The sequence below is a fragment of the Cynara cardunculus genome (assembly GCF_001531365.2).
Source record: "Cynara cardunculus var. scolymus isolate 2C chromosome LG 6, CcrdV1, whole genome shotgun sequence".
Taxonomy (NCBI): Eukaryota; Viridiplantae; Streptophyta; class Magnoliopsida; order Asterales; family Asteraceae; genus Cynara; species Cynara cardunculus.
Genome location: NC_037533.1, coordinates 14,584,325 through 14,603,483, shown reverse-complemented (window position 1 = coordinate 14,603,483; position 19,159 = coordinate 14,584,325). Strand labels below are relative to the sequence as shown.

General features: G+C 35.7%; 2 protein-coding genes across 2 annotated transcripts; both read left to right on the top strand.

Moving 5' to 3' along the window:
- The first annotated feature begins 230 nt into the window (after positions 1-230).
- Positions 231-12,609, top strand: LOC112514459 (serine protease SPPA, chloroplastic-like). The gene is made up of 13 exons (XM_025120941.1): positions 231-828; positions 1,677-1,860; positions 2,099-2,236; positions 3,049-3,219; positions 3,291-3,394; positions 3,648-3,715; positions 4,574-4,740; positions 6,436-6,505; positions 6,702-6,856; positions 7,684-7,789; positions 8,466-8,553; positions 8,636-8,779; positions 12,276-12,609. The coding sequence occupies exons 1-13, from the start codon at positions 418-420 to the stop codon at positions 12,504-12,506; spliced, it is 2,037 nt and encodes a 678-aa protein (XP_024976709.1). The 5' UTR covers positions 231-417; the 3' UTR covers positions 12,507-12,609.
- A 3,578-nt stretch (positions 12,610-16,187) lies between these two features.
- LOC112514176 (pentatricopeptide repeat-containing protein At1g18485) lies at positions 16,188-19,049 on the top strand. The gene has a single exon (XM_025120507.1). It carries the CDS (start codon positions 16,188-16,190, stop codon positions 19,047-19,049), a length of 2,862 nt encoding a protein of 953 aa, XP_024976275.1.
- The last annotated feature ends 110 nt before the right edge of the window (positions 19,050-19,159 follow it).

Here is a 19,159-nt window from a genome sequence, read left to right as displayed (position 1 = left end):
TAATTTCGAAACTAAATGGAGAAAAATGTTATTTTTGACAAACCCCAGGGACCAAATTTATAGTTTTTACAAGTTTTTAACAAACACAAACGGTTTTGATTCGGTCGGATCCGGTTATTATTCGATTTTGAATAAGTGACAAATTTGGTCCTTGTATTTTGTTGAATTAACACGTTTGTCCTTGCAGTTTCAAAACTACAAGACGACAATAACATCGTGAACAGTGTTTTGCTGAAGTTTGAATTGTAAAAAAGGTGTTCGTGTCACATATCCCAAAAGATATTGTGATCGAAGAAGGTTGAATTTTTTGGGAATAAATTGGACGACGTGGTGGATTTCCAATCCATGCTTCTTCCTCCGCCACCTCCCTACGCTTTTCTATCTGATTCTCTCGCCGGCGTCTGAAACCGCCACCGGATGTCTAGGTTTCTCGCCACCACCGTCCACATCTCCGCTGCCATCCTCACCAAATCACGGCCGCAGCTTCATCTCTCCTCCCCTATCTTCTTCCCTCCGCATTTTACTTCCGTTACCTACTATTGTCGTCCCAAACTTCATCGGAGCATTTCCGTTCGAGCTGTTGATTCCTCATCGGATACCAAAAGTGATGACGTTTTGTCAGAGAATCAGGAAGATAAAAGCGAGTTCAAGTCGGAATTCGATAATAATGGCAGTTTAAGAGGCGATGGTGATTATCCTAGTGGAGAATTTGAGTTTGAAAGTCCAGGTGCGTGGAAGAGCTTCGTGGTGAAGCTACGCATGCTTATTGCTTATCCATGGCAACGTGTTCGCAAGGGTAGTGTTTTGGAAATGAAATTGCGTGGCCAGGTTTGGTGGTTTTGAATCCCCTTATTCCTTGTTAACTTGCTTGTATGTCGAGTTCTTAGATGTTCAATCGTGATTGATAAATTAGTGAGCTTTTTTTTCTTAGTTCATTTGTTTGTATCTCTTGCTCATTTTGGTATGTTGTTTACTTCTTATTAGTTCCACTATTTGGCAGTTGCTTAATGGTTTGATGCAGAATGATTAAGCTGTGGATGATTAATAGGATCTTATGATTTAGTACAAAATGAAATATAATTATTTGGTAATTGTTTACAATGAAATTAGGAAGCCGAATGGTTAAGGGAGCCGAGGGTATTAGAACCATTAGAGGCAAACTGTTTTTTTTTTGCCGAACAAGATTTACCTCTTAACGATTCGGAGACTGCCTTTTAATGGAACTATTAAGAGGTAAACAAACAACCCCTAGACTTATATAACAGCAAAGGACAAAACCATTTTACTCAACTTGATCTACATGGAAGAACATTAAAATTTTCACTCAAGACGAACATGAATTATACAACCATGTTAAATATGTATGTTCATAGATGGAAACGCTCTATGTTAAATAACGTCGTTCAGGCTTCAGTTGAAACCTACATGTTTCCAATATGTAGCCTGATCACTATTTAACTATCTGATGGAATCCATGCTTGGTTGGAAGTTTGGATCTAGAACTTGAAACTCAGTAGCTTTTTTTAGGGCGTGAAAAGAAGTTTGGTTGTGTGGGGATCAATGCAAAGTCTTCATTATTATGTATGGGTTCCATTAGCAGTTGATATTACATTATTGTATATATGAGTAAAAGTATTGGATGATGAAAATTAAGTTTTTACTGTTGTCGATTTCAGATATCTGATCAGGTGAAGACTCGTTTCTCTTCAGGGTTATCGCTACCTCAAATATGTGAAAACTTAATAAAAGCAGCATATGATCCTCGTATATCTGGTGTTTATCTCCACATCGAGACCTTGAATTGTGGATGGGGTAAAATTGAAGAAATTCGAAGGCACATTTTGGATTTTAGGAAGTCAGGTAGTTTTTCCTTATCTTTAAGAATATTGATTATTTTACATGGTGCACCCATATAAAATAAGATTAAGTTTGTATTCTTCTTTCCCTTTTTGTTATGCAGTTATCTGTATCTTCTAGATGATTAAATGTTGATTTATTAAGCACCATCTGATTTGCCTGTTGCATTGTATCAGTAAATTTTCAACTAGCATAGTTCTGAACTTCTGATGCATCTATTAACATTGACAATTCATTTTAGGGAAGTTCATTATTGGTTATGCACCTACATGGAGTGAAAAGGAGTATTACCTTGGGTGTGCCTGTGAAGAGCTGTACGCCCCACCAAGTGCTTACTTTTCGTTGTATGGTTTATCTGCTCAAGCATCATTTCTTGGAGGTAAAAAACTGACACTTATTACATTTTAGCTCAAGCTTTATGAGTCAGCAGAGTGAGATATACAGTTGTCCCTGTTATTGGTGCTTCTTGCCAATAAAAAAAAAGTTTTAATAGTGCTTTTCTCAGCTGAATTACAAGTTCATGTTCACATATACTGTAGTTATATGGAATTGTACAAAAAGGACTGTGAAGTATAAAGAAGATTTTACTCGATAAGTTTTCCAGTAATCTAAAACTGCAAGTTGATTTATATTGCAGTCTTTATCAATAACAAATACAATAACTATGGGGTATATGAGCAATTTACTTTTGGCATGTGCAATTTGCAAATGATCAGTTGGGGCTACTTGGGGATAATGGGTGTTCGATATTTATTAGTTGAGTTCTTTACAGCTAATTTCTCATTTTAGCTATATATCATCGTTAAATCTGTTGGTAAAACTGAGGGGGTGTTTGGTTAGAGGTATTAAGAAATAATCAATGGGAATGATAATGGGTTAGAAACAGTTTGGTTTTATATATAATGGGTTCATTCCCTCAGAAGGCCAAATTTTCATTTCAGGTTAAACTGGGGGAATGAAAAGTCATTCCCATTTTCATTCTCTGTCATTTTCATTTTCATTCCCCTACCTAAACCAAACAGCCCCTAAATATTTCTGACATATTACAAGAGCAAAATGCCAAAGTACTTTATCTCTCAGCGTGACAGTGTCATTCCACAAAGAAGTATAGTTACATGTATATATAATATACCTAGATCTATCAAATCTCGAGAACCACTTCTAAACTTAACCGAAGTGCTGTGCATAAAGGTGTACTTGAGAAAGTAGGCGTGCAACCACAAGTGCAGAGGATTGGTAAATATAAGAGTGCTGGTGACCAACTGATGCGCAAGAATATATCCGAAGAAAATCGCGAGGTGCTTACTACATTGGTAGATAACATCTATGGGAATTGGGTCGATAAGATTTCTCAAGCCAAAGGTGTAGTTACTTTGTGGTTTTACCTAGTCTTGATGTATCAAAGTGAACAGTTTGGATTGTTTCTTTTACAGGAAAGAAAAAGGAAGACATTGAGAGTTTTATTAATGATGGAGTTTACCAAGTAGAGAAGTTGAAAGAAGATGGATGGATAACCGATATAAAATATGATGATGAGGTATGCACAGGAAAATAACATATCCAGGCTTCTTATTTTAGTAATGGAACATTATCATTCAAGAAATCACTTCCTAACTTCTGCCATTTAATAGATTTTGGAGTTCAAAATGTTTAAAAGCTTGATTATTGATGATTGTGGTTTGCACTTTCATCTATTACAAAGGTAGTTCTAGTGCAGTGTAGACCTCACTCTTGGTTTTTGATAGATATACCATTTCAGATATATGGCTGGTAATCGGTAACCTTTTCAGGTTACATCTATGTTGAAAACAAAATTGGGCATTGTGGAGGAGAAAAAACTCCCAGTTGTTGATTACAAGTAAAGATCTCTCTTTTATAGTTTTCATTTTTTCCAGATTTTGCATGTTGCTTCTTCTTCTTGCATCATCATCTCTAGTACTTGAGAACCATATCTCCCTGAAGTTTCTCTACCTCACACCTTTATTACAGTTATATTTAGATGCAAATATTATTCTATTTTGCCATCTTAGCATTCAATTTGTAGCATGTTGGTGCCTTCTGCTTGTAGCATCGTCTCTAGCATTTGAGAGCTATCTTTTCTTTAGTCCCTCTACCTTGCTTCCTTCTTCTAGTAATCCTGAGATGTGATTATTGTCTTATGTTGCTGTTATAGTATTCTATTTATAGAAGTTCTCTCATACACACAACATATATACGCATATATATATATATATATTTGCATATTATCCTGAAGAAGGGATAGATGTGCATCTTGAAGGTTGTAGCATGCATAATGGACCACATCATATGTATAAAATATTCATTCGAGTATACTCATAATGACTGCATACTTGTACTTGATGTATACATCACTCATGGATAGTTGTACTTAAAATACGCTCAGTCTGACCACGCTAGTACCAAGTAACAACGCAATACTTCAACATGCAATCTTACACTTGCTATCTGTGTTCAAGGGTAGAAAGTTAGCCTACCATGTTGGCCACTACCCACGAACTTGCACTTGAGAACATGCCCACTCATTAATATTCTAGTGGCAGTGGACCACTTAGAATCATTGTAATCTTATAAGCATTTCTTTCCGCTAAAGAGTTGTATTTGTCTATGATTCGATACACACGTCTATCTCATGTAACACATTTTTGAATGCTTGCCACCAAATAACTTATAGACTACCTAATTGTCCTTGCTCCAGGAAATACTCGAGAGTTAGAAAATGGACCTTGGGGTTATCAGGTGGCAGGGATCGAATAGCCGTAATTAGAGCTTCAGGTAGCATCAGTCGTGTACGAGGGCCATTTAGTTCACCTAGTTCAGGCATCATTGCTGAGCAATTCATTGAGAAGATCCGCACTGTAAGAGGTACATTATATCATATAGTTTCCTTTTTCTTTGAAAGGTATACTGTAAAGGACCAAAATAAAATACATAATGATTGTATAGTAACCTGGAATGTAGACCGGCTTTGCATCAACTTCCTTATGTGTACAACTATTTATAATCAAGGTAGCACTTTCTGTGCCTTGAATGATTATGTTCATATGTTACTAAAAAGGTCCAAAATATACCCGACCCTTTGAAAATTTACCTGTCACCACTATATTATATAAGTACAATCCAAAAGGCCAGCATCATTTACTGCTTCCCAACTTATCTGTTATCTCTATTTATTTAGCACATCTCCCATTTGCTGGATTTTAAGCTGAAACTTGTGGTAACAAATGACAAGGAAAAAGCTTGCAATCATACGCCTTTAACTTCAATCTAAAACTGGTTGTGATATGCAGTTGTGCACTACATACTTACCTGTCTTCAGTTCCCATGTAATCAATGCTTGGCGAGATTTACATTTTGGTAGCTTGTATCAAATGAAATAGATCTTTGGTACTTAACATTGTTAGGATCTTCGCTTGTTGGGCTAGAGTTAATGATCCTGATATACACTGGCAATTAACAGTTAAGTCAAAGCACTCACAGTAAATCGATTGCCATTTGAGAAGAAATTGGACAGAAGAAATCAGTTGACTACAGATAGCTTTCTTGGCTTTCTAGAGGCCTAGTACTCTCCACGGCTTTCGCCTAAAACACACGCACAGAAATGATCTATACCTTTCCCTCATTTCAGCTCCTTATTTATATTGCTGTTTGCTGCTAACTGCCTTTCTAACTCTGCATCTCCTACTTGTACTGATGCCTTAAATGCTTGTACACTTTGATCAAGCGTACAACTATCGACTACTTGACCCAGCCTACCACTCTTGACTATTTGACCTGGGTATAACAGATACTTAACTGTCAAATACCGTTGGAGATTCAGGCTAATAGTTCTGTGTATGATATATAGTTTACTTTTTAAGAAAGCAAGCATCCAGATTCCAGAACTGTTTGTGGTAGTCTCGTGTTGTCATAGAATTCTATGATTACAAGGATTGTCATTGTCTGCTTATCATGATCAGCTGTAATGTGAGACTGGTGATTGAATGTGTTTTGGCCAAAGCAAGTATATCCTTTTAGATGCAACTGTTGGGACTAATGGTAGTGTAAAATAATAGATACAAGAAGAATTGTTTATTATCGATGGAAAATAACAATACATAGGCCACAAAGTGGGCCAATCTTTGTTTTTGTTTTCTTGAAGTATTATATGTATATATATGGCAAATGAACTCATGCACCCTCCTCACCTTCGGTGAGGTTTGAACGCTTGATTTCTTGCTGAGACATAAAACCCTAAAAGGACATTAAGAAGGAACATATTATGCATTTAACATGTAACAACATTCTAATATTTATCAACTATGAAATATTAACATCAAAAGCTAAATAAACATGAAATATCTATGAAAGATGGAACCCCACATGTGTGCACAGATGTGAAAAAATTTGTATTCGACGATCAATGTTAGGCTAAAAGGAAAAGGGAAAGGAAAACAAACACATACAAAGAATTATGACTCGTACATACAGCTTTGAAAATGAGGGATGCATTGAGAGAATCTTTTTCGTACTTTTGTGGTAGATTCATGTTTATGGACTAGTCTTATTTATGTTTTTCAGAGTCAAAAAGGTATAAGGCTGTTATCATCCGAATTGATAGCCCTGGAGGTGATGCTCTTGCTTCCGACTTGTAAGTGCTTCTCTATTTGGACCAGAAAAGTATAATTTATTCAACCTTTATAATATATCATACATAATGCAGGGTGTAGCAAGTAACATTCACAATTTTTTTCTGGTTGTTAAAATAATTGTTCATAATGTGATGTGATTTATGCTCTCACTAGACGAAGTAATTCCCTCACCCCCTTTATATTTATTTTTTGCAGGATGTGGAGGGAAATCAGACTATTGGCTGCATCTAAGCCTGTAATTGCATCAATGGTTGATGTGGCAGCTAGTGGAGGATACTACATGGCAATGGCTGCACAAACTATACTCTCGGAGAACCTTACTTTGACAGGTTCAATTGGTGTTGTCACAGGTTGGTACACTATCCTGTAAATTTTTTTCTTCTTATTTACTGGTCTGTCCTAAAATAAATGTCTACAATGAAAAAGGCACATAGTTCCGGAAATGTGTAATTACTACACTTTTTATTTAACTAAAATGACGATTTTATCCTCAATAATAGAGGGAGGAACGAATTTCTCCATATCATAATTAAGGGGTAGAATATTGTTTTTTTGTGAAATTTGATCTATAATGTTCAATGTAAACCAAGGGTAAAATAGTCATTTTCATCATTCGGATTGTTTCTTCAGCACATCAACCGAACAACAATTTAGCTAGATCTATACAGACAACTTTAACAATACAAGCAACTTTATCCACACAGGACTTGATGAAAAACCAACCAAACAGCCCCTTACTTTTGAAAGTGGACACTTATTTTTGAATAAACTAAAATAGAAATGTGGACATTTATTTTGGGATGGAGGGAGTAGATTTTGTTACACTTGTTAATACTTCAATAGCTCGATAAGGAAATTTAGGCATCGGTATTAACAAAAAGAATGTTGAAGTTTGATGTCATTTTTTGGACTCTTAGCATCGTTCAGAATTTCCAAGTTTAAAACTGCGTCAATGATTAGCCACTGTCCGCAATTGCTATGTAAATAAGTGAACAGCCTATTTTGTGCTCTGTGTTACAGTTCTTCGTTTTTTTAGGTGCATTCAGTTTGGAATGATTTCCTCCTCTTATCGGAAAGTCCGTGTTTGTTGTATGCGGTGAACAAAATGGAAGTTTCTAGATGTTTTTCAGGATGTTCGACTGTTCCAGGTTGTTTGTTTATCCTTATTTTGTTGTAGGTAAGTTCAATTTGGGCAAACTATATGAAAGGATTGGTTTCAACAAGGAAATCATATCGAAGGGACGATACGCTGAGTTGACTGCTGCTGACCAGCGGCCATTCAGGTGAGAGGATCCTTGAATTCTTTCTATCTGACTGCCTGACAATTTCTTGTAGCCAAGGTTCATTTATTTCTTGTACTGAACAATTTGTTCATAAATAAATTACAGTTGCTATTTGATTCTTATTACCCCCTCTGTCCCAAAATAAGTGTCCATGTCTCTATTTTTAGGGGTGTTTGGTTGGTTTTCTATTAAGGCATGTATGGATAAAGTTGTCTTTATAGATTGGGAAGGCTTTGCTTGGAGGGTTTTTTTCATAGATGGAAGGGGCGTGCTTTTTAATTTGGTGGGGCAGATTTTGAAAAAACTTGACTTTCTGCATAAAGGTCCCCTTAGAAGCTTACTGAATAAGCCACTTCCTATATTATTAAGCCATTACCAAACTATCATATATAGCTAACCGAATAAGTTGCTAGTCCCATTAAGATCATTAAGCCGCTAACAAACAGGTCCTTAGTTTGTCACAAAATAAGTATCTACTTTCTAATTCTACCTTAGTTATGAGATGGAGAAATTCATTACTCCCTCTATTATTAAGAGTAAAATTGTTATTTAGTCAAATAAAAAGTGTAACAATTACACATTTCTAAAACTGTATGCCTTTTTCTTTGCGGACATTTATTTTGGGACGGAGGGAGTATTTCTTATGATTCTAACCAATTTGCAAATTCGTGTGCAGCCCAGATGAGGAAAAACTCTTTGCGGAATCTGCCCAGAATTCTTATAAACAATTTCGAAACAAGGCAGCATTTTCAAGATCAATGAGTGTATGTAGTCTCTCGAGTAGATACTTTGGATATTTAAGTACTTGTTGGCTATGCAATCAGCACCCGAGTCATTATGCTGCAGGTGGATAAAATGGAGGAGATCGCTCAAGGGAGAGTGTGGACCGGTAATGATGCTGCTTCACGGGGTTTAGTCGATGCAATTGGAGGGTTCTCACGTGCTGTTGCTATAGCGAAACAGATGGCCAACATACCTCAGGACAAGCAGGTCAGTTCCATTTCTGTTCTCATGGGGTGTTTGCTGTGCATTGCACCGCATATACGGGTTGAGTATTTTCCCAAACCGCAGACTGCGGTGCTGCAAAGTGTAGTGCGGTGCGGTCTTTTGCGGGTTTTATCTAATGCAACTTGCGTCACAATTTGTACAATAAGAAGTCGTAACCCATACCATTAGAAGTTGCAACAAGAGAGTCGTAATTCATACAAAAAAAAGTTGCAATAAAGGGTTACACAGAATAAGAAGTTACATAATGAAAAGAGAGGGAAGCGAGAAAATGGGAAGTGTAGTCATGTACTCGTATTATTTACGATTACGGTTTAAACTTGAAATGGGAAATGATGAGAGAAGGAATCTCAATTCGCGATTTGTGATCATCAAAAGGCTAAAGGTGCATAATATATATCAGACATATTTAAGAAAATAAGAAAATGACCAAATTACATACAAAATCACATGTGATTTTACATTAATAGGCAGAAAAGGGGGCATGGGCGACTTTGGTCGTGACGTCAGTTGTGGGGCAAAGTCGCGTGAATCACATGTGATTTTACACGTGATGTTAGTGTAAAATCACATGTGATTTGGCCATTTTTTCTCATTTTCTTAAATATGCATCATTCTCGTATGAACCCGACTCAATATATATATATATATATATATATATATATATATAATAGACGAAAGATAAGAATAGGAGTTAAGGTGAAAAGGGTAAGAAAGGATCTGGACCCTTGATCACTTTTAATCTCAATCCGCTCCATGAATTACGATTATCACGAGAATTAATCTGGTACATCTCTTTAGTGTTGATCTTCAATTAGAATTGATTCAAGGTTGGAAATCTCTTCTTACCCTTCTTACCATAACTTCCATTCTCACCAGGAGTCCGGAACCCAACCCTATATAATTATTGGTCTTATCGGGCTATATACGTTAAGGGCAGATTCAGTTGCGAACCTAACTTCTGTAGTGAACCGGGGGGACAAAAGTGAATGCTCCACATTAAGACCGAACAGGAAATGAAAAGTCGTACTCCAACAACTGAAAACATTCCCTCTCTAGACATTCATGGTATATTCACCATGAATGGTGTAGAAATTCTTCATGAATGTTGCGAATAATTCATATTTTATTATTCACGATAAATGGGGACACGTGACCCACTCATTTATCCCCTGGTTCACAGTGAAAGGTTTCCAATTGAACTTTTCCCATATATAATGGTAGATAAATGTTGTGAATTATATTTTTTTTATATATGATTATTTAGTAAATATATACTTGTATATATAATTATTAATAAAAACAATTGCGGTGTTGTGCGGATTAAAACATAGTATGGCAAGTCAAACCTACAAACGACATAGAGCAAATTGCATGAAAAAAGTAACGTACTTTAACTTGATTCTTATTTTGTGTAACATACTTCTAAAAGTTCCATTTTGGTACCTAAGATATAAAGTTTTAAATATTTAAGTACCCGGGTAACCTGTTGAAGCATTAACCGGTTACCATACTGATGTGGCGAGTGATGTGGTATCCAACTCAATTTATTTGCTATTCAACCCAATTTCATCCCATCGCTCGCCACATTAGCATGATAACCGGTTAATGCTTCAACCTGTTACCCGAGTACTTAAATATTTAAAACTTTACATCCTAGGTACCAAAATGGAAGTTTTAAAAGTACATTACCCAAAATAGAAATCAAGTTAAGGTACGTTACTTTTTCATGCAATTTGCCCTTTAAAATATAAACCAAATACCATACAGCTAAAATTCTAAACCGCACGTTTTGGTGAACACCCTGGTTCTATTAGCCCCGAACGACAATTCCTAATGATCTAGAAAGGTTGCAAAAAGAAAAAGAAAGTAGTAATAATTGTAATAATCTAAGAGCATATCTTCAATCATACTTCCTAAATTTAAATCAATGTAGGAAGTAATTTGTATAAAATTAATGTAGGGAATGTTTTTTTTTAATATACTGACTCCTACTATACTTCCTACATTATTAGCTACATATTATTTTAAGAATTTATTATGTACTTTAATTGATCAAAATGGTCAATCTACAACTAAATTCACTTTTTAGTCATTTTTTTAAACAAATTCCCATTTTAGCCAGAGTTTATGCAAACGTCTTACACATTTGCTTAAAGCCTATTTTCAGATTAAAAAAAGAAAAAAGATTCTTTACGCCAAATAGGAATCCTTACACAAATTTGTGTAAAGATTTCTTCAATCTGAAAATAGGCTTTACACAAATGTACAAGACATTCACGTAAACTCCGGTTAAAATAAGAATTTGATTGAAAAAAATCCGGTTAAAATAAGAATTTGATTGAAAAAATGACTAAAAAGTGAATTCAAATAGGAAGATTAGCTATTTTGTTCGATTTATCTAAAATATAAATGTCCAGATGGTCTAAAAATCACATTGTACTATGATGCAATTTTGAATACTGCTTCTGGAGTCGAGTTGGTGTTCCAGAATGGGAAATGTTGCAATTTTCATTGGATGGAAAGACTTCATGTGTTCTAACTTGGGAAAGTATAAGGTGGTTATGGAAATGAAATATTTTGTCTGGTCTTTGGTGTTACTTCTTCCATATGCCCTCCAATAAGATGTTAACACATCATCTTTTTCTCTTTCAATACCATTTAATTTATATATATGCACTCCCCCTACATTTACACAAGGGAAATTGACTCAAATAGCCATTCCACTCATTCAAATTGGTCTCCTAACCATTGTTCTCCAGATTTACCCAAATGTCACTACATCCGCAATATCCACATCTGCAATCTGCAATAGTTACCCAAATGTCACTACATCTGCAATACGTCCGCAATATTGCGGACCTGGCTAAAAGACAAACAAAAATTCAAATTCGATCAGGTTAGCAAGTGGCACCATCGCAATTGTGGTCCTGGCCGTCACAATTGTGTACCTGGGTTGATTCTGATAGTTTTTTTCTGTCTTTTAGCTAGGTCCACAATATTGCGGACGTAGTGACATTTGGGTAAATGGATAGGAGAGGAATGGCTAGGAGAGGAATGGCTAGGAGACCTATTTGAATGGATGAAACGGCTATTTGAGTCAAACTCCCTGTACATAAGCATCCCCTACCTTTTTATACATGTTGAAATTTGATTGGAGAATCAAGGAAGGGTTAATAATTGATTTTTATTCATTCTCCTTCAAGCTCTTGCAACCAAAATTTTCTCGCAAATGCATATCCTCTAAACCTTTTCACAAGTTGCGCGTCTTCAGGAAACAACTTATCTACCCCTCAGGATAGATGTAACGTCTGCATACATCTTATCCTTTCCAGACCCTATTTTGTGTGGGATACACAGATTCACTGGGTTTCGTTTTGTTTGGTTTTGGAGTATTTTATATTCCCTTGAACAAGTTGTAATCTAGCAAACAGAAACCGATATGTTTGTGGTAACACTATTTGTTACCGATCGTGTCCAGGTTACTTTGGTGGAGCTGTCGAAATCGTCACCATCTTTACCTGAAATTCTGAGCGGCATAGGGAGCTCGGTTATCGGAATAGACACAACGTTAAAGCAACTGCTGGACGGTTTGACGTCAAGTGACGGGGTGCAAGCGCGTATGGATGGAATCATGTTTCAAAGATCGGAAGGATCGTCATTTGCAAACCCCATTTTTGATGTGTTAAAAGACTATCTAAGTTCTCTCTGATTTCAGCCCCTCATTTCGATTGAAACCAATATTGGATGTAACTTTGTATATGTTTACAAATAGATGTGTTATTTTCACTACATTACCAAACAAAATTGATATATATATATATACACTTTTTTTTTGTCCTTTTAAGTGTTGATGAATAGAGGTGGTCAATTGATCCTTCACTTGCCGGATGCAAATGGTCTTGACATGATCGCATTTTTTTCGGTTTGGGTCGTGTTGACCCAACCAATTTTTTTTAAATCGGTTCGTGACCATCTTTACAAATGAGACACAAATCAATCTCGAGATTGAGTTTGTCTCATATTTTTATGGGAAATTGACTAAAATAGCAAATCCTATCAAGGGGTTTCACGTTTTAACCTTTTTTGTAATTCATTTCGACTTTTAACTATTTCTTACGTATAATTTTTTTTTTTTGATTAACCTGGATATCCAACCTACTATGCGAGCCGATTAATCCCAGGGCGACCATCTGTTTTGTAGATAGTCCGGAGTTACCGTATTTGAACATTCGTGGCCACAAAGGGATTTTTATTTCTCCTTGGATTTGAACCTGAGACCTCGTGATACTTTTGACATTTAGAGTCAAGCTCAAACCAATCAGACACCACTTTCGTGATTTTACGTATAAACTTCATGCATATGCACAAGAGGATTTTTATTCCTTCTTGGATTTGAACCTGAGATCTCCTGATACTTTTGATATTTAGAGTCAAACTCAAACCAATCAAACACCACCCTTATGGTTTTACGTATAAACTTTGTGCATATGCGTAAGGTTTGCTTTTCAATCAAAAAGTTACACATAAAACAATTATGCATAAAGCCTTGGTTTTTACTCTTAGCCACCTATTTTTAAATGGAAAAGAAAGTTGCACACAAATGCTTGAGAAACCGCTAAAAGTCGAAATGAGGTGTAAAAGTGGCCAAAAGTGAAACCTCAATTGGCTATTTTGGATTTTTATTCCATTTTCATTTTAGAGAATGTTTTAATAAATAGAGGAATGTTTATTTAAAAATTTATGGTTAAAAATAAGTAAATTAATTAAAATAGTCATTTTGACCATATGGTTTTATTTCTTTCATTTCTTTCCAGAAATTATCAAAATGTTATTGTAAGTGGCAAGTCCGTAATTTACGGAAGGGACAAAATATAAAAAAGAAGTTTATGAACCAGGTCTGTAATTACAAAGACCAAATATGTAAATTTGAAAAATGCATCGGACATTAATTTACATATTTGATCCCAATTGGAGACCTGATTTAAAAACTTTCTTTTTTAAACTTTGACCCCTTCGTAAATTGCGGACATATCACTCATAGAGTGACATTTTGGTAATTCATAAAAAGGAATGAAATTTAAAAGTTTATAGTTTAAATAAATATTTATATTAAGAAAATACCTGTGAAATATATATATTTTAAATAAATCATATAAACATCTAAACGCATATTTTGAATATATTTGCTTAAATTGACTACAATAACCACCACACCTGCACCATAACCACCACCATTGGCTACCACTACCATTATCTACCATCTTCATGTCCTCCACAACCACCGTCAGCCACCGACCCCCACCACCACCATCTCTACCATAACCACCTCCACCACATCAACTACAACTACCACCTCTACCACCATCGACCGCCCACCACCACTATTATCCACCATCCTCACGTCGTCCACAACCACTATCGTCCACCAATCACCAATGCCTCTACATCTGCAACCATTGTCGTTACAACAATTTTCATCATGCCTTCGCCAACTGAATAAAATTTTCCAAACTGAATAAAACATAATTCCTTCTTTGCATGAATCGGGTTTTTCAAACTACCATCACTTGTATCAAAATTTTCTTTCAACTTTGGTACTATTATGTATGTATGCATTTATGTATACAAAAACTATGTAAAAATGTTTATAAATTAGATTATGTGATTAGCTACTTTATTTGCGTTAACTATAACTATTATATGATATATAAAATCATCAAATGACTTTGGGACAACTTGTCTAGTTCTGTCATATCCAGTCCTATCGTACCAAAAACCTAACAAACTCTGTCCAGTCCCGTCCAATCCTACTCTCTTGTCATGTCCAATTCTGTAATGTCTAGTCCTCTTCAATCATGTTTGCATACCAAACGCTACCTTGGAAAAGTGTACATATAAACATATTTTTAGTGTAAAAAATACATTTTTTAAATGACATCATATTTCTCTTTCATAAATTTATTAATTTATATTAATAAATTTTTTTTTTCATATTTACTTTATACAGATGAAATTACTAGAGAACTCTGAAAAAAACAGAAATCTCATTCAAACTGTTAGATTAAGATGATCTAACAGTTTTGATTAAAAAGGTGGTTGATATAGCTACATTTTTAAAAAAAATACAAATATTTCTGCTCTAACTTTTAAACAAAAAATCAAATACAAAATAAGCAAACAAATTAAAACGAAGAAATTAATAGAAATAACCATTTTCAAGGATCAAATTCTAATTCATCTTTTAGCATTTTTTTTTTATAATTTTCAAAAATATAACTACCTCTATGAGTGGCACCTCCTAAGTTAGAGGTATTAAACAATAATCAATAGGAATGAAAATAAAAGATATTATTTGGTATTATATAATACTAGTTGTGTATCCATGCAATACGACTAGAGCCGTGAATTTTAACGATTTTGAAGTTTCACTGGTTTTATTTAGAGAAGATTTAGTTATGATATAAGTTACATTTGGTCTTTACATATTAATACAATTTGAATAAATAAGAGTTATGGTTCCAATTACAGTCTATCGATGAAAAAAATTGTATGACAGTTAAAATCCAATAAATTTAAATGACTCCACAAATGAGTTCGATTTACACTAAGACCAAAGAAAAGCGAGACCGAGAGTTCTACAGCCATTGAATGAGAGATGAATGATGGAACTTTTAATAATTCATAGTGAATATCAGTTTGAATCTCACATTGGGAGATGAGGAGAAAACATAGAGGTATGAGAGGGTGAAAACATGAGTCAAATGTGTCAAAAGTATCTTGAGAACATGAAAAAAAAAGATAATAATGTGCATTGGTAACTTTTACTATATGTTATTTTAATTATAGATTAAGAGACTTTAAGACTGAATGCATAAAGTAGTAGTACTTAATGCATTATGAGTTGTTTTTAAGACTTATAAAATTTTGTGTATAAATGTATAGTACTTTATGCATTAATAAGTTTTTAAGAATTTTGATAAATCTGATTTATAAAATAGAATAAATAATGAGCTCATTCCTCCATAAACCCAAATTTTCATTTCAAATTAGGGGGTGTTTGGAATTGCTTATAAAGACAACTTAGTGACTTATTCTGGTGTGACACTGGTAATATACATTTTTAAATATTTGGATAAACAATTTATACCGGTGTCAAACCAGTAATAAAGAGTTTTTAAAAAAGTTAACAATTTCACCTTATAATAAGTTGAAAATAACCCCTCCAACTAAAGATTCTATTTATCGCCAAACAGTCCTTTTTAGCTTATCTAAATCGTTTGATATTTGGAAAATCTACGATGAAAAACGGCAAAAACATGGATATTTGGCCGGATGTAAAAATTCCGGTACTTGTTTCATATACGTTGTTCGTTTCGACGGAGGCAATATCATGGCTACGATGCCATCACCACCACACGTCGGAAACCACCGTCCATATCCACCTTTACTTCGCTCCACCACCACCAAATACGTCACAAAATGTCAGCTTCCTCGCCGACGACACCCCAGCTCTTTGTCTCAAAGCATCAATCGTCTCTGCCAATTGAAAAACCTCACCGGAGCTCTGACTTTCCTCAACGACTCGTATTCTCAACAGCCAGACACCGCGGAAGCAATCGGTATACTATTACAAGCATGCGGCGGCAACAACGACATCGAAACCGGCCGGAAAGTTCATCAACTGGTTTGGTCGTCGACACACTTGAGAAACAATTTAATCCTCAACACTCAGATTATTACAATGTACTCTGTTTGCGGATCTCCCTCCGATTCGCGTTTTGTTTTCGAACAATTAGAGAACAAAAACTTGTATCAGTGGAATGCAATCATTAGTGCCTACACTAGAAATGATCTCTGGTTTGATGCAATGCTCGTTTTTTGCCAGTTTTTGCTAACGGAACATATACCTGATCGATTTACCTTGCCGTGCGTGATTAAAGCTTGTGTTGGAACTTCGAATTTGCGATTTGGAAGGGCGATTCAGGGAATGGCAGTGAAGATTGGTTTAATGTCGGATGTTTTTGTAGGTAATGCTTTGATTGCTATGTATAGTAAGTTTAGATTTGTTGAGGATGCAGATAAAGTGTTTGAGTTTATGCCTAAGAGAAACTTGGTCACTTGGAATTCACTGATTTCTGGGTTTGCAAACAATGGGTTTTCTCGAAAGAGTATTGATCTGTTCATGGAGTTTCTGGTTGGTGAAGACAGTTTGATGCCAGATGTTGCTACATTGGTAACCTTTCTACCTGTTTGTGGTGCCGAAAGAGAGGTTTCGATAGGGCAAGCGATCCACTCTTTGGCTGTCAAATTGGGTTTGTATCAGGATTTGATGGTTCAAAATGCATTGATGGATATGTATTTGAAATGTGGGTGTATGTTAGAAGCCCGGATTATTCTTGATAAAAACGAAAACAAGAATGTTGTTTCTTGGAATTCCATCATCTGGGGTTATTCTAGAGAAGGTGAAGTTGAACAAACATTTGAATCTCTTCGTCAGATGCAAATGGGCGGTGACGGTGTAAGGCCTGATCAGATCACAGTTTTGAACGTCTTGAAAGTTTGTTTATATCGTTCACAGCTGCTGAAAGTGAAGGAACTTCATGGGTATTCAGTTCGACATAGGATTGAATCAGATGAATTGGTTGCAAATGCTTTCATTGCAGCTTATGCAAAGTGCGGGTCATCGTTGTGTTTGGCTGAGAATGTTTTCAACAGCATGAAAGATATAACGGTAAGTTCTTGGAATGCACTTATCAGTGGCTGTGCTCAAAATGGTGATCCTTCAAAGGCTATAGATATATTTGTAAAAATGACATCTTCTGGCTTCGACCCTGATTGGTACAGCATCGGTAGCCTACTTTTAGCATGTGCAGACCTCAAGTTGCTTAGTTATGGCAAACAAATTCATGGGTTTGTGCTCAGAAACAGGTTAGAAACCGATTCACATATCAGTAATTCATTACTTTCATTTTACATTCACTGTGGGAAACCCTTGCTTGCAAAGCTCATATTCGATGAACTGGAAAACAAGAATTTGGTATCATGGAATGTGATGATCACTGGTTACTCACAGAAGAAACAACCAAATGAAGCATTAGATCTCTTTCGTAGAATGATGTCCAGTGGGATCCAACCTTATGAGATTGCAACAATGAGTGTGTTAAGTTCTTGTTCACAGTTGTCTACTCTAAGGCTGGGACAAGCAATCCATTGTTTTGCTTTAAAGAAAAGCCTCATGAGGGACGTATTTGTAAATTCTTCAATCATAGACATGTATGCGAAAACTGGCTGCATAAAAGCTTCCCAGATCGTTTTTGACCAATCAAATAAAAAGCACGTCGGACTATGGACCGTTCTGATTGCCGCCTATGCGATTCATGGTCGGCCAAAGGAGGCCTTGGAGCTATTCTGTGAAATGCAAAGATTTGGCATGAAACCTGACCACTTCACCTTCATTGCCATCTTAACGGCGTGTAACCATGGTAGGTTAGTCGAAGAGGGTCTTAAATTATTTGATGAGATGCAGACTGTCCATAAAGAAGAGCCAAAACTAGAACATTATGCGTGTTTGGTTGACATGCTTGGCCGAGCAAACCGATTTAACGATGCTCTGATGCTTATTTCTGAGATGCCTGAGGAACCCGATGCTAAAATTTGGAGTTCATTGCTTAGTTCATGTAGAGTTCATGGTAATATGGAGTTAGGAAAAGAAGTTGCGGAGAAGTTATTACAACTTGAGCCAAGTAAAGCAGAAAACTATGTGTTGTCATCAAATCTTTTTGCTAGTTTCGGTAACTGGGATGATGTTAGAAAAATCAGGCAAAGAATGAAGAAAACTGGGCTTAAGAAGGAAGTTGGTTGTAGTTGGATTGAATTAGAAGGGAAAGTATATAACTTCCTTTCTGGTGATAAAATTCTTCCTGATATCCATGAAATGTGGAGAAGATTAGAAGCGGATATCTACCAATGTGGGTATAAACCAGATACAAAATCTGTACTTCATGATCTAACAGAAGACGAGAAAGTAAATATTTTAAGGAGTCACAGTGAGAAGCTTGCTGTTTCGTTCGGCTTGTTAAGAACAGGTAAAGGGGTAATGCTGAGGATTTTCAAGAATCTGCGCATTTGTGAAGATTGTCACAACGCCATCAAGTTGGTGTCAAAGACTGTTGACAGGGAGATAATTGTGAGGGACAACAAACATTTTCACCATTTTAGAGACGGTTGCTGCTCCTGTGAGGATTACTGGTAAGTTCTTAAGTTCGCAGCATATCATATACATTGTTTTCTGATCTCTAACATAATATAGTTGAATCTTATATCTACATTCCCATAACAAGAAGATTGTTTTCTGATCTCTAA

What these genes read in the sequence shown, in the direction of transcription:
- LOC112514176 (XM_025120507.1), top strand. Translation starts at nt 16,188, where the DNA reads ATGGCTACGATGCCATCACCACCACACGTCGGAAACCACCGTCCATAT.
- LOC112514459 (XM_025120941.1), top strand. Translation starts at nt 418, where the DNA reads ATGTCTAGGTTTCTCGCCACCACCGTCCACATCTCCGCTGCCATCCTC. An exon ending in AAATGAAATTGCGTGGCCAG is followed by an intron (nt 829 to 1,676) that starts GTTTGGTGGTTT and finishes TGTCGATTTCAG; the next exon opens with ATATCTGATCAGGTGAAGAC. An exon ending in GCTGACCAGCGGCCATTCAG is followed by an intron (nt 7,790 to 8,465) that starts GTGAGAGGATCC and finishes ATTCGTGTGCAG; the next exon opens with CCCAGATGAGGAAAAACTCT.